The following is a 16169-nucleotide window of genomic DNA, read 5'->3' as shown; positions in this document are numbered from 1 at the left end:
TTCCTTCCTCAATGGGCTGTACTACCACTCTTCTGTTTTTCCTTTTGCAAGCAAGCTAGGAGGTGTCTTTCTCTGAGAAGCTTTTATTCAGGTTTTTTATAAAATTTTGAAGCTAGCAGTGCTTAATAGGTTCCCCGTGGCCCTGGAGCAGCTCTGCCTGAGAGAGGACGCAGATCCTCTTGACAAGCTATCTGCTGCTGGCAGGGCAACTGAAAAGGAATCTGTCTAGCTAGCCTGCACTAACAGTCAAGGAGCTCTGGGGTCGTTCCCCTTGGAATAAGGCTCACCCCTGATTTATCAGTCACTTGTGAATAGGCTGTTTGCCCCCTGGTGTTTCAGGATGGTTTTGACAGGTGCCGGCATCATTTTCCTCTTCCTGGGGGTTCATGGGGGTTCATGGGGGTCTGAAGCCTCGGTCTGGTGTTGACCCAACTTGGCAGCCCTGGACTTAGGATTTACTTTTTAGAGGCAAGAGTCTTCTTCACTACGTAGCTGCAGTGAGAGCTGAAGCAGGCGATAGCATCAGTACAGCAAAGAACAGTAAGTAAAGTCATTACAGCCTATGGGAAAATCAGGGAAGGTCTCTAAAAGTCAGTTTTGGAGGTTTCTGAGGCTAGATATAGGATACCCCACCTCCAAAATTCCCTTCTCTGAATTTTTTTGGAACTTGCTGTAACTTTCCCGAGCCGTTTTCTGCACCAAAAATGCTGTCATGTTGGCCATTTTCAATTTCCTAATTTTAATTAAAAAGCCTCTCTGTCTCAAAACACCTCAATTTTGCTTAAAATCGATTATTATCCTAAGACAAGCAGGCCACATATTTTCACATGTGTTTGATATTATCCAAGGAGCCCGGTAGACAGTAGTAAAAGTGTATTGCCACGTTAAGTTTTTAAAAACTTTGCGACTGCCTGCACCACACATGTACGAGTGCCTTCCTGCCTGATGACGACTCGCGGTACCTCAGTTCTTCATTATCTGTGGAGTGAAGAAGTGCTTTTTTCTGGACTGTCCATTTTGTGTTGCCTTCCCATCAACATTTTTTCTTTTTAGCCTTTCGGCTACTATTTCTTTTCTTTTATTATATTTGTTCTTAAGTCTGTGCCCCCCCCCCCCCATTACATTTTTCTTTTTTGCTGAGTGTACCTCTGTCAAGCCTTTTGACCTTTTTTTCTGACCTCGGTGGGCTTTTTCTTTTCCTCATCATTGAGTTTGACTTAACCGCCTAGATTTTTCTGTCAATGTCAAACCTTCAAGCGGGTTCAAAAAGTGCTGTCTGTGCCAGTGCCCTATCTTAATCACTGACCCACACAGTTGGTGTTTGGGCCCTGAGCACCATGTAGGCACTTGTGCTCGTACTTGTTCTACTTTGCAGAAATGTTCCCTGAAGGCTCGTCGCATCCAGCAGGAGAAGCTGTTTGGCTCCACTATGAACTCGGTGCTAAATCCGGATCCTTGGTATCAGTAGTACCATCATCAGCTTTGGCAAGCCTGCTAAGAAGCCATCTTCTTTCCAGCAAGTGTTGCAGGCCTCTACCACATCAAGTTCCTCGATGCAGGCCAAATGTCGACGCAAACGCTCTCCTGTGGCTGTCTCTCCTTCAGGGCCTGCATCCTCTTCGAGGTCACCCACCCCTCAATACCCTGCCACACTAATGGTACCAGGTGTTGAGCCAAGGATACTGGTGCAAACCTTCAAAGAATAACTCGACACCGGTGCCTGCATCGACTCCCTCGGTACTGGCCCAGCCTAAGCATAGCACTCCAAGGCCACATGGTACCGTTTCCAGGTCTACATCAAGACGCTGTTCTCCTTCCTGTGTCTCCTGTCGGCGTTCCTCATCAAAGCATTGTCACTCTACATCGAGACATAGAAATCACTAATGTAATGTAATGTAATCACCTCTGCATCGAAGTATAGAGGCTCTACATTGAAGTATCACTATACTTCGTATCTCATGCTTCCAGATCCAAATGCTCATCGCGTCGCTCATCCTCATCATCAGATCGGTACAGACACCAACGAGGCCATTCTCGATGTTCTCACAGGAAATCTTCTTTATACAGAGACTCACCTCGATGTCACAAAGCAGATTCTGACCTCTCTTGTCACTATACTGGTTCTAAATGTGAGCCTACATTGGCAGCTCTTGAATCTTATGGTATTCCTGCAGATCCGTCTCCCCCTTCTAGAAGAAGATCTCCTCCCAAAGGACTTTCATTTACTAAGTATATTAGACAGGAAAGGCACTACCTGAGAAATTGGAGGCTGGCACTGATGTATTGGACTTTGATGATTCCCCAAAAGAGCTTCTTAAGTTGCCTTTACACAATTTACTAAAAGAAGCGCTCTTTAAAAACTGGGAGACTCCTATTTCTATTACTATAGCTCCAAGAAAGATTGACTCCCTCTGCAGAATAATATCTTGTTTTGGCTTTGACAAAACATAACTGCCACATCAGTCGTTGCTTGTGGAATCTACACTTAAAAAGTCTTCCAGCTCCAGGGTTTATGCCACTGTGCTTCCAGGACTTGAGGGGCGCACTATGGATAGGTTTGGCCAACATCTTTACCAGAACTCTATTTTGGCCAAACAAGTCATAAATTACAACTTCTACATGTTTTTTTTACCTTAAACAGCTCATAAAAAAGTTGGCTGATTTTTTTAGCAACATATTCCATAAGACCACTTAACCGACTTTCAACATATCACTCACAGTCTTCTTCAGACATGAAAATATATGGCCAGAATGTCATTTGATGCTGTTGAAATGGCATCCAGAGCATCCGCCATGTCTTTTGCTATGAGGCGTCTTGCTTGGCTGCAAGTCTCCGACCTTCAAGATCAGGTAGCCAACATCCCTTATCTCAGTGAAGAACTCTTCAGTGACAGGATAGAGGCTGCTACTCAAAAGCTTACTTAGCATGAGCAGAATTGGAACTCTCTAAAAAGATCTAAGACTAATGCTCAACCATCTAGCCTGCTCTGAAAACTACTACTTATTCATATAAGAGGTGATACCCTTCCACAACATCTTCTTCTAAGCATCCACCACAGAAGAGGCAGAAACATCAGAGGCCTCAGAAGTCCCAGTCTTTGGCTTCTCAAAATCCAACTCAGTCTTTTTGATGTGCTGCTAGAAAGCATGACCAAAATACCTCCCTCTCAGCCTCTTCCCCAACCCATCGGAAATTGTCTTCAATTGAATCATCAATGTTGGACTCTCATCACTACAGACTCCTGGGTCCTCAAAGTAATACAGGAAGGTTACTCTCTCCATTTCCTAACCATTCCCCCAAACCACCCTCCAAGAGAGTCATCTTTTACATCTCAGTAGACGTCCGTTCTTCAGGAAATCAAAGCTCTACTTCAACTAAACGCTATAGAAAAAGTTCCCCTTCTCAGAAAATTCAGGGTTTCTACTCCAGATACTTCCTAATAGAGACAGACAAGGGGACAAATTTTTCCCTGTCCCTGCCCCTGCCCCTGCCCCATTCCTGCAAGTTCCATCCTCATTTGCACAAGCCTCAAATACTTTAAAATCATAAGTGTTTGAGGCTTACACAATTAAGGCAGAGCTTTCAGGAAAGGGACAGCAACAAAACTCATGGGGACGGGACAGGAAAATTGATTTCCTGCGGGAACGGGGACATATTTTGTCCCCGTGTCATTCTCTACTTCCTAATTCCAAAGAAGACGGGAGGTCTTTGTCCAATTCTTGACCTCTGAGCTTTAAACAAATATCTAGTCAAAGAAAAGTTTTGCATGCTGTCTTTAGGGACACTATACCCTCTTCTAGAATGAAACAGTTGGCTATGCTCTATGGACCTCAAAGAGGCCTACATCCTGATCACAGAAAATTTCTGCGTTTTCAAATAGCTCATCAACCCTTCCAGTACAAAGGTATGCGATTCAGCCTAGTTTCTTCTCCAAGAGTATTCACCAAGTGCTTAGTGGTTGTGGCAGCAACCCTATGTACTCATGGGATGATTGGCTGATAAAAGCTACATCTCCTCAAGCAGTCCACTCAGTAGCATGGTTGACAATAACTTTTCTTCAGCTTCTAGGGTTTGAAGTCAACTTTTAGAATCAGAAAATAATATTAAATATTGAACTAAGGCCAGTACTGGGCAGACTTGCATGGTCTGTGTCTGTATATGGCCGTTTGGTGGAGGATTGGCTGGGGAGGGCTTCAATGGCTGGGAGGATGTAGATGAACTGGAGTAAGTTTTAACAGAGATTTCTTCAGTTGGAACCTAAGCACAGTACAGGGTAAAGCTTTGGATTCTTGCCCAGAAATAGCTAAGAAGAAAAAAATGGAAAAATTTAAATTGAATCAGGTTGGGCAGACTGGATGGACAATTCGGGGTCTTTATCTGTCGTCATCTACTATGTTACTATGTTCCCAAAGTCGCAGCTTCACCCCTCTCAACTGGTACATTTCATAGGAGCCATACTCGACACTACTCGTCTACAGGCGTTTTAACAAAGACAAGACACCTTACTTCATCTCTACAAACCATCTCAGAAAAACAGATGATGTGCCTCATAGGTCACATGGCATCCACTGTTCATGTTACCCCCTTCACATGACTTTATCTCAGAACAGCTCAGTGGACCCTAGCATCTTAATTGTCCCAAGATCTCGATACCTTATATCAACGGATTACAGTCACCTCATCTCTTCATCAGTCTCTTCAGTGGTGGATGGATGCAACAAATCTCTTCAAGGGTCTGCTGTTTTCAGGTTCCCCCACATCAAAAAGTACTCACCATTGACAAATCTATGTATGCTTGGGGGGCTCACCTTGACAGTCTCAGAACACAAGGTCCACTCAAGAAAAGACATTACACAGCAACCTGTTAGAGCTGCGAATAATCTGAAATGCTCTCAAACCCTTTCAAGGGAGTCTTTCCAACCAAATTCTTTTTGTTTGCACAGACAATCAAGTAGCGATGTACTACATCAACAAACAAGGAGGAACAGTTTCTCCCCCTCTGTATCAAGAATCCAAGTACATTTGGAGCTGGGCAATTGTTTGAAACATATTCCTCAAACCCATATATGTTCAAGGGAAATGGAATACTCTAGCCTACATGCTCAGCAGATTTCTTCGGCCACACGAGTGGGAATTTGCTCCAAAATATCGAGCCACATCTTCTCAATATGGGGGACTCCTTAGATAGGCCTATTTGTATCTCCCCACTACCACAAGCTGCTTCAATTCTGATCCAGACTACTCTCCTCATTGTCTTGATGCAGATACCTTTCTTCTGAACTGGATGAACAAGTTCCTCTATGCATTTCCGCATTCTCAAGACTCTAGTCAAGCTCAAGTACATATCAGCCACCATGATCCTAATAGCTTCTCGGTGGCCTAGACAACCTTTGTTTTCCCTTCTCCTTCAACTGAGTGCCAAAAATCCAATCCCTTTACAAATCTTTCCATCTTTGCTCACTCAGAGTCGAGGATCTCTTTTACATTCCAAACTGCAATCCCTGCCTCTGATAGCTTGGTACCTCTCGATCTGAATTCAGCAGATTTTAATCTTTCTGGCTCAGTACAAGCCATTATAACTGCCTCCTGAAAACTTCCTCTTCGGCAATGTTTTCAACAAGTTTCTTTAGAAGTTTGGCTGTCAGTACTTCTTTCAGTACATTCCTAAAGGTCTTTTTCAAGACTGCCTGAAATAAGAGATACCACTATAATATCCTGTTATCAGTGTGGTATGTTCCCCTGAGGAAGGCAGTATTCTGCCGAAACCAGGATCGTAATTGGCACTTCTCATAGGAACTTTCAATGAAATCCCTTGTGTTGTATTGTGACATCAGATTTGCATTTCTTTTGTTTTGCTTCTTGCTGTGCTGGGCAAAGGAAGACTCCTCTTTTTCTGTCTTCTGTAAGGTTTAAAGATTTCCATATCAATAAATAAGAGCGCTGTAATTATAAATGAAGAATTTTTTAAACTATCTGCCATGCTTTTTACCACAAAGATTGAATATTGGCACACAGGAATAAAATATGATCTAGGATCCTTAATTCCATAAGGAAAAACTAACAAAGGTTTAATTTAAAGAGGTTAACCTTATGTAACTTGATCACATGCTAAGTTACTGCCTAAGGTGTTTGTGGACTTGGCCTTAACCAGGTGATTATCTTTCTTTCATTTTAAGTTCAATCTGTTTATTGAATATTTCAAATATACAAAAGAACAGTGAACAAAACTATCAGGAGATATCAAGCCATAATCAAATTAACAGCTAGACATGTCATAAGAGCAAAGAATATTATGATAACTAGTCTTTAAGCCCGTTACATTAACAGGTGCTAGAATAGATGTGGGCGCTTTCTGTCTGTCTCTCCCTGGCTGCTTTCTGTCTGTCTGTCTTTCTTTTTCTCTGTTTCCTTGGCTGTCCACCACCCCCCCCCCCCCTTGCCTGCTTCCCCTGTCCATCAGTAGCCCTTCTCCCTTCCTTTTACCTCCCCCCTGTCTAGCAGCACCTCTTCCCCATGTCCAGCAGTAGGCCTCCCTGTTACCTCCCTCCCTGGCTTCCCTCAGAGTTTCTGCTGCTGCCGCCAGTGCTGCTGCTGCTCTTCCTCTGCCACCTGTCACCTCGCGGCAATTCCCCGGTCGCACTCCCCTCAGAGTTCCTGCTCCGCTGCCACCTGTCGGCCTGTACCGCCTCTGTCGCTGCCGCTCCTCTGCGCTCCGGAGGCCCCGGTCATTTCCTCCCAAAGTAATAGAACCCTAAGCGCGCATGCGCACTCCTACCTATCATGGACCTACGGATCACAGATCATGCAGGTAGGAATGCGCATGTGCGCTTAGGGTTTTATTATTATTGATAATGATAAATTACAATTTTTGTGCAGTTACAAAATCGTCAGTGGGAGTCCATAATTGATTCTGTGGGTGATGTAGTAGTGGATAACGTTTCTCAACAGCATATTGTTCGAATCGTTTGAATAAGCACACTGAGTTCCACCAAAAGGGATGGTTGAGCCTAGAAGTCGATTTCCAAAGTTGTAAGGCCAATAGATATCAGCAAATCAATTAGTTTTGGTTTACATTTTGAATTATCAAAACAGTTATGTAGGGAACACAAAATAATGATATCATGATATATCAGCAGTACAATTCGTGATCACTTTAATGGCGCCAATATAGCTTCCCAAAAGGGGTGACTAGTGTCACATTCAAAAAGCATATGTGGCAAATTACCCTCAGATGAGAGGCAATGCCAACATTTATCATTATCTCTAAGTGTAACTTTTTTCATACTAGAGGGAGTCCAAGTGACTGTCCACATAAGAAAATAAATGGACTGTGATAAGCTAGCTGACAGGAGAGAGAGGCCTGTTTGTCTTTGACCAAAATGTATTCCTGTCAGAATGTGTTAAAGAGACATTAAGGTTTTTGGACCATTTATCTTCTGCACTCACAAAATAAGAATCCCTTAGGAGCTGATAGTATTGGTATAGCTTTACCTTTCTTTTTGACCTTGGTGCACCAATTAATCATACAAGCAGTTAACAATAGTTGCGTCTTTGATAATATATTCGTTAGTAATGTCCATTGTTGATATTTGCTATTCAATGATGAGAATATCACCATCATATAATTGATTAACAGTCCACACCCCATGTTTTTGCCATAATCTCCAAGATAAAGATTTTTTTAGCATGTTTGATAACTGAGTTGTTCCAGAGTGGCATATCTCGGTGTCTATATATGGAGTTTGTGGCAAGTTTATCAAGAAAACCGAAGAGCCAATTGGGTAGCCTTCATAATAGGGAAATGTTTGAGATTGGATAGAAGAGACATTGTAGGAAGAACTTGGATTAGGTATTGGGAACATATGTGTTACTCTAATTCCAACCAGGTTGGAGGTTGAAATGAAATGCACATGTCGATTCGGAACCATTGTGTACTATATTGTAGTAAAGAGGCAAGGTGATATCTATAGAAATCTGGTAGATTAATACCTCCATTTATCTTGGCAGCTTTCAATTTTTTCTGGGAAATTCTAGGTTTCTTGTTTTGCCATAGGAAAGATTATATTTTCTGATCAATCCAACCATATATGGAAGCCCTACACAAGGATAGTAACATTGCAAGTTGGTAATTTAATTGAGGCGCCAAAGTCAAAGTTTAATTGAGATCCTGCTCTACCAAGTGAGATATAGTGGAGACCATTTGGTAAATTGTGATGTAATCGGGGTCTTAAGTTTAGTAATATTAAATTCTATATTACAGTTAAAGTCTTTTTGTATATAAGTGTTGAGGTATTTTATTTCTTTTGTGGTCCAAGTAAATCCGAAGTGACTTACATCACTTTCCGTGATTTGGTCGTTCAGTGGAAATGTAACTGATTTTTCCCAGTTAACTTTGTACCCTGATAGTTGAGAATAATAGTAAACCAGTTGTTGAAAAGCTGGTATGGATGTTTGAGGGTTACGTAGAAAGAGAAGAATATCATTAGCATAAGCCACTATTTAATTTCTGTGGTCAGGGATGAAATGCCTAAAATTTGGGAGGATTGGCGTATACTAGATAGTAAGAGTTCTAGTGAAAGATCGAATAAAAGTGGCGAAATAAGACAACCATGTCTGGTGCCTCTATGCAGTTGGAGAAGGTTAGTTAATGAATTATTAATGAGGACTTGAGGTAGGGTTAGAACATAAGAAGCGCCATCTCCGGATCAGACCTTCGGTCCATCAAGTCCGGCGATCCGCACATGCGGAGGCCCAGCCAGGTGTACACCTAGCGTAATTTTTAGTCACCAATATCCCTCTATGCCTCTTGTAAGGAGATGTGCATCTAGTTTGCTTTTAAATCCTAGGACGGTCAATTCCGCTATAACCTCCTCTGGGAGAGCATTCCAGGTGTCAACCACTCTTTGCGTGAAACAGAACTTCCTGATATTTGTCCTGGACTTGTCCCCCTTTAGCTTCATTCCGTGTCCTCTTGTCTGTGTTAAATTGGACATTGTAAATAATTTTTTTTTCTGCTCTATTTTGTCAATTCCTTTCAGTATTTTGAAGGTCTCGATCATATCCCCTCGCAGTCTCCTTTTCTCAAGGGAGAGCAATCCCAGTCTCTTAAGTCGTTCCTCGTATTCCAGTTTCTCCATACCTTTTACTAGCTTCATTGCTCGTCTCTGCACTCTCTCCAGCAGTTTTATATCCTTCTTTAGGTTGGGAGACCAATGTTGGACACAGTATTCCAAGTGTGGTCTGACCATTGTTCTATAAAGCGGCAATATAACCCTCTCCGATCTACTTGGAGAGAGTGGATCCAAGAAATAAAGGACTCACCAAAGTTAAACCATCGTAGAACCTGCAACAGGAAAGGCCATTCTACTCTGTCAAAAGCTTTTTCAGCATTGATGGCCAATCCCACTGCAGGTTCCAGGAGGCGCTTCGAGCAACTGTTTATATCGTGGAATAGCCTGAGATTATCACCTATTACTCTGTGTTTGATGAATCCCACTTGATCTGGTGGAATCAGAAGTTCAATAACTTTATTGAGACAGTTAGCAAGAAGTTTTGTTAAAATTTTATAGTCAACATTTAACAGCGATATGGGTCTATAATTCTTGACTAATGTGGGGTCTCGATCTGGTTTTGGGAATAATATTATCGTAGCTTCCATAAAGTTTCGTTGTTGATCGGGAAAGGTATGAATATGATTAAAATAAGTGAGTAAATGAGGGGTGAGTTGTACAGCAAATTTTTGATAAAATTCAATGGTCAGACCGTGTGCAGCTAGGGAGGAAATAGCATCATGGATTTCTTGGGCTGTTATTGGAAGTTCCAGTTCCTGTTTCAGTTGTTGTGATAAGGTGGGATGTTGAATTGAGTGTAACATGTGCATAATATCCTGTTGTGATGGGGAGACTTCGGAGGCATAGAGTTGAGAATAGAAGGATTCAAACTCATTCTTGGTTTCCATAGTATTGGTTAATGTAAGATTATTTGAATCTCTTATAGAAGATATAAGGAGACATTCATTCTTTCCCTTGAGATATTTTGCTAAAGATCGTCCAATATTGTTATCACCAATATAATGGCCAGATTTTTGTACAAATCTATCTTGGCGAGCAATACCTGAATATATGTAGTTGAGTTTATATTTGAGTTTATGGAGCTGTGAAAATGTGTTTTTGTTCCTGATTGGATCATTACTGTATCTAATATCTAAGTCTTTGATGTTAGTTTCCAAAAGTTTAATGTGTTCAGAAGTCTGTTTCTTTTTCTAGGCTACCATACTGATAATCTCTCCTCTCAAAGTAGCTTTATATGCTTCCCAATTAGTGGTGGGGGGAGATATCAGAGTTGGGGATATTATTGTGAAAGAATTTGGTGGTAAATCTAGCCAGCTTTTCAACTAATTTTTCATCAGTAAGGATACTGTTGTTAAATCTCCATGTATGTTGTGAACGAGACATTGGAAAGAGATGTAATAATAGTGAGACAGGAGCGTGGTCTGAAAGTGTAATAGCATGAATGATGGAATTACTAAGAAAAGTAGTAAGAGTGGAGAAGAGAAAATAGTTAAGTCTGGCGTACGAATCATCTGGAGCTGAGTAATGTGTATAGTCTTGAGTTGGGTTTAAAATCCGCCAAATATCTATAAGATAAAAATTAGATATCATAGATTGTATCTCAGTTAGAGTTTTAGATTTGAAAGAACGGCAAAGTGAGGTACGATCTAGTATCAAATCTAGTGGTTGATTATAATCTCCTCCAATAATCAAGGGGGAGGCAGAGTACGGTATTAATGCTGCTCGTAAGGATCTAAAGAAATTTGGAGAATCTGATACTGGTGCACATATGTTAATTAGGGTTAAGGGTTTATCTTGAATCAAAACATGTAATAAACACCATCTACTTTCCTTATCCTCTGAGATTTAGGGCTCCTTTTACAAAACCGTGCTAGGGCCTTAACGCGTGGAATAGCGCGCGCTAAATTGCTGCTTGTGCTAGCCACTACCGCCTCCTCTTGAGCAGGCGTTAGATTTTCGGCTAGCGTGTGCTAATCCGGTGTGTGTACTAAAACCGCTAGCATAAAAGGAGCCCATAATCTGGATCGGTAAGGATGTTCTAATATAAATGGAAACTTCATTCTTTTTCCTGATGGTTAGAGAAAAAAAAGGAGGGGAATAACCCTTAATTATAGTTTTGGCAGCATCAGAAGCTGAAAGGTGAGTCTCCTGAAACATTGATATGTCAAGAGCAAGTGAGTGAATATAGTGCAATTTTCTTACGTTTTATGCAATTATTCATTAACATTAAATGATAAAATATGTAAATCTAACATTCAGACCTTAAAGGAAGAACTATGTTCTTTAACATCTGAAATATAAGCTGTGAAGAAAAAGAAATAGTTAATGGACATGCATGTCTAACAAAATACTTAGATAAATTGGTATGACATCCTTATATAAAAAAACCACCAACAATGACACATTTAGAAAAACCAGCAAGATTAGCAATGTGTCATTAATAGAACAATAAAGTATATATGGGTGGGAATGAAACCACAGTGGTCAAGCTGGAGCACATTCTGGCCTACTCCGGGACAGCAGGCATGCTGAAAGTCGCTGAGCTGCTATTTTGACCATATTGCCAAATGGGGAAGTGGAAAAAGCTCTTCATCACTGCATTTTAGTAGAGTCAATGAATTTTTGTAGCTCCGCTGGATCAGAATAGGTAGATGTCTTATTCTTTTATGTGATTTTCATCCAGGCTGGGTATAGAAGGCCAAATCTTGCACCGATATCTTTTAGATCTTGTCGTTGTTGTAGGAATATTTTTCTCTTGGCTGCAGTTGTCTTCGCCAGATCCGGAACAAAAAGGATTTTCTGGCCTTAATATAAAAGTTCTTTCTTAGATTTCATTGCATTCAGGATCACCAGCGCATGTTGTATTGCAGGATTTTTGCAACAATGGGCCTTGGCGATTTCTGGTTGGGTATGAGCCTGGATGGGACCCGGTGCACTCGTTCAGTCTCAATAGGTGCAGTGAACGTAAGCTGAGTAGGGACGGGATGAGATCCGTCAGAAAGAGAATAGTGTCCGACCCCTCAGAAGACTGCCCAGAATACGAATATTGCTTCGGCGGCTCCTCTTTGCCATATCTTCTAAATCTGTTTGAAGCTGAAGTATGGATTTCTCCTGGCTGAGAGCACGTGTAATATTTTGAGAATGGGATTTAGTCAAGTATTTGAGCACATCTATGTGATATCTAGCATCTGTAAATTGAGAATTCAAAGCTTCAATTTTGGTGCGTATCATCTGAGTTTCTGCAACTTGTTTATGCATAATTCCTTTAAATTCTCTTATTTTTGATATGAGCAGTTCAATTTGAGAGTCTAGCGATTTTGGTGCCATTTTGTCTGGCGAGCACGGATCATGCTTGGGTCTCTTATCGCTTGGCAGAGGGGATTAGAGTGGATCCGGTTTACCTGGCTTAGATAGCGACATCAGTATAATGTATGGTTCTTAAGGGCTGACAGAGAGTCTCAGATTTGGGCAGAAAAGCAGTCTGATTATCTGTATTAGTTGCTGTCTGTGAAGAGAGCTCACAAAACGCGTCGGGCCACCATGTTTGTCAAGCCACGCCCTAGGTGATCATCTTTCTTACACAGTTTTCCAGTCCACATGTCCACGAATCTGGACATGCCTTTCATAGGTCCAGTTGCAAAAGAACTGGATTGAAATTATTTGAAATGGATTAACACATTTAGAAAGTGTGCCAAACTTTTTGTTTATTTGATCCCAATAAACCTAGCAGTACTATTACTTTGAGTAGCAGATAAACATCTCTTTTTATTAAGAAATCTGCAGGGCTGCAGTGTGGTATCCCTTTCACATTTTCACATCCCATTACTGTCTGTAGAAGGGCTCCTAACATGACAGTGATTTGGTGATCTGTCCTGCAAGGTCTGTTTGAGAGTTAGAAACCAATTATATCCTGCTTTAGGTCCATTATTTTTATTATTTTCTGGGGTCCTTCATTTAAAAAAATAGGAAAAACCAATTTAATAATAATAACTTTATTTTTGTATACCGCCATACCCAGGGAGTTCTAGGCAGTTCACATTAATTAATCAGATTTACAAGCAACGAAGTCGTTGAGGTAAGCATGATGGGAATGTACAAGTCTGGAGTTTAGGTTGGGAGTGAACAATAAGAAGGAGTAAGAGGAGAGTTCAGATCATTGGTGGAAGGGATGAGAGAAGTGGAAGATGGGGGATTAGGGATTCTGTCCGTGGAATAAATGAGTTTTGAGTAGTTTTCTGAAGTCGAGGTAGGTGGGGGCCTCAAGCACAATTTGGGCTAGCCATGGGTTCTGTTTGGCCGCCTGGAAGGCGAAGGTTTTGTCGAAGAACCTTTTGAGCTGACATAGTTTTAGGGAGGGGAAGGCGAATAGATTGATTCTGCAGGAGTTCTTATTGTTGCAATTCAGGTTGAAGTGTGGGTTGAGGTAGCTCGGAGATAAACCAAATACAGTTTTGTAGCAGAAGCACGCAAACTTGAATAGGATTCTAGATTCAAATGGTAGCCAATGTAGTTTGTGGTAGAAAGGGGTGATGTGTTCCCATTTGTTCAAGCCAAATATAAGGCGGATGGCGGTATTCTGGAACAGTTTCAGTCTCCTGATGGTTTTCTTCGTGGAGCCCAAGTAAATGATATTGCAGTAGTCTAGGATGCTGAGAATGGAGGATTTAACTAACAGGCGGAATGAGGTGTCGTCGAAGTATTTTTTTATGGTGCGGAGTTTCCAGAGCACCGAGATGCATTTCCTGACTGTAATATCAGTATGTCTTTCTAGGGATAGATGTTTGTCTAGGGTGACTCCCAATACTTTTAAGGTTTGTTCGAGGGGGAAAACTGTTCCTTTCACTTGAATTGTGGTGTCTTTGATTTTGTCGTAGGGGGTAGCTAGGAAGAATTTGGTTTTGTCAGGGTTTAATTTTAGTCTGTAGGATAGCATCCAGAGTTCTATCTGAATAAGTGAGCTTGAAAGAGACGTGAGCAACTCTGGTGTGAAACTGATTAGTGGGATGACTATTGTAATGTCATCTGCGTAGATGAAGAATTTGAGCTTGAGGCTTTGCAGGAGGTTTCACAGGGAGGTGGCTAGTTGCCTTCAGAAACATGTTTGCTTTGCCATTTGTATTTGTTTCCTTTTTTTCTTATTTTTATTTAAAAGTCAGCCTGTAGCAAAGGGTTCCCATTTGTCTTTTGAGAAAGTAAAGTTACTTACCTGTAACATATTCTCCAAAGACAGCAGGATATCGGTTCTTAGATAAAGAGTTGTCTTTTCCTTATCTGAACTGATCTTGCACAAGTACACTAACATGAGAACTCATGCTCAGTAGAACACACTGGGCAACTCAATAGCTTTGATAGCTTGCAACTACCACTCCAACCTTGGGCTGTTAGATGATGATACCTCTTAAAATGATTATATCTTTCTGTAATTGTTTTTCCTGAATAATAGGTTTGTTGTTTTTTATGTTTCATATAATAGTACTACTTGTTCAAAGTTACTTAACATAAAAGTAATCACTGAAAAATGTTTGAAATAATATACTATATATACTCGAATATAAGTCGAGACCCTCATTTTTCCCCCCAAAAGGAGGAAAAATGGTTGACTCAACTATAAGTTGGATGACTTAATATTCAGCATAGCTTAAAAATATTTAATATAATTAGGCAAAAAGAAAAATTTATTGTGTTTGCAAGACTTTTTATTTTGTAAGGCCTGATGTATGACACAGTTTTTAATGTGTATAGTAATCTCATTGAAATGGAGTTTAGAATATTACATTTGCTCTAAATTAAATATAATACATATTTTTCTTCAAACTTAGGTTTGTCACAGTAAGAGTGGAGAAGTGGATTCAGCTAAAGTGGCAAATCTGGTGAAAGCCTATGTAGATAAGTACAAGCATTCCCGGAAGGGAATCTTAAAGAAAAATGCAGAATAACCCATCTCTACTGGAAGGGGAAAAAAATAGGACTCACAATATAATCATGTTTGCCAAGTGCAATTTCAGTATATACCATTAAAAGAAACTTCTACACAACTATGATTGGAATCAAGCTTTGATGAAATTTATTTTTCAATGTAGCATATGTTTTGTTTGAATAAAATTACATTTATGCTGCAGCTTCTTTATCCTTTTCCAAAAACTAAAATGCTTACAAGAATAAAAAAAGGTTTAAAGGAGTGTGTGTTTTGTTAGGTGTTTTCAATTGTGTGGATACTAGGAGATGTACAGAATTTTGATTTGAAACAAATAGAGTGATTAAAGTTAGTAAAGTCTGTCCAAGTACAGTCTTGGAACAGCTGTGTACAGTACATGTAATCCATAAAGTTAAAGCTATTTCTTAAAATATTTTCTGTCTCTGATTTCCTCTTAATTGTAGTAAAGGTAAAAATTATGTACTGCCTTGATCAGTTTTTCTAGTATTAAACTGGGCACATTGGATAAAAATGTTTAAAAATTACTTTATCTGAATAAAGTGTTTAGAAGATGACATTTACATATTAACAATACAACAGCAAGATCCAGTGTCCAAAACCATTTAAGAAAATGTAGTCAGTGTAACTCCAATAAATATTCTGCTGCTTGCTTTTGTTTTAGTGCTGCTTTTTTAAATATTTTTAATTGTTAGGTTGTTTATCACATGTCATACTGGAGTGTTTATAATAGAACTAGTTTGGGTGTTTTTATCAAATGCTCACCCATATGAAATAACCACAGCAAAATCAGAAAATACGGGGTTGAGACAGACATCTTTTTACCAAAAATTAAATAATTATCTCCTGGGGGAAGGACATCATACAATGTTGAGTGTATCAGATCATAGGATCTCTTATAACACACAGTTATTCCAGATCCCCATATTGTGATTTATTTGTGTAATCGTCTGTCCACCCCCCACCTCCAACTAACTTGATCAACAGTCTTTTACACAGTTGTGTTCGTTGGTGTGTCTTGGCAACAGATGCATTAATCCCTCGAACCAGACAACATGCTATCTTTTAAATCTCAGATCAGCTCTGTGGTACAAAAATGTTTCTTCAAATTAAAAATGAGCAGATCTCTCAAATCACTTCTTAATCCGAATTCAATCAATATACT

At 40.2% G+C, this 16169-nt stretch overlaps 1 protein-coding gene across 5 annotated transcripts in view; it reads left to right on the top strand.

The window, feature by feature from the left end:
* SCAF11 (SR-related CTD associated factor 11) overlaps positions 1-15662 on the top strand; it is a 543954-nt gene extending 528292 nt beyond the window's left edge. For 4 of the 5 annotated variants that reach the window (XM_033958787.1, XM_033958788.1, XM_033958789.1 and 1 more), the window contains one exon: positions 14892-15656. In XM_033958787.1, coding sequence (XP_033814678.1) covers positions 14892-15008 — 117 coding nt within the window. In that variant the 3' untranslated portion in view covers positions 15009-15656. Of the gene's footprint in view, positions 1-14891 lie in introns of all 5 variants that reach the window. The other variant, XM_033958790.1, reaches the window with a different exon arrangement.
* Positions 15663-16169: the final 507 nt, after the last annotated feature.

This window comes from Geotrypetes seraphini, chromosome 9 (assembly GCF_902459505.1).
Source record: "Geotrypetes seraphini chromosome 9, aGeoSer1.1, whole genome shotgun sequence".
Lineage (NCBI taxonomy): Eukaryota > Metazoa > Chordata > Amphibia > Gymnophiona > Dermophiidae > Geotrypetes > Geotrypetes seraphini.
This window is presented reverse-complemented; position numbering and strand designations above follow the sequence as displayed.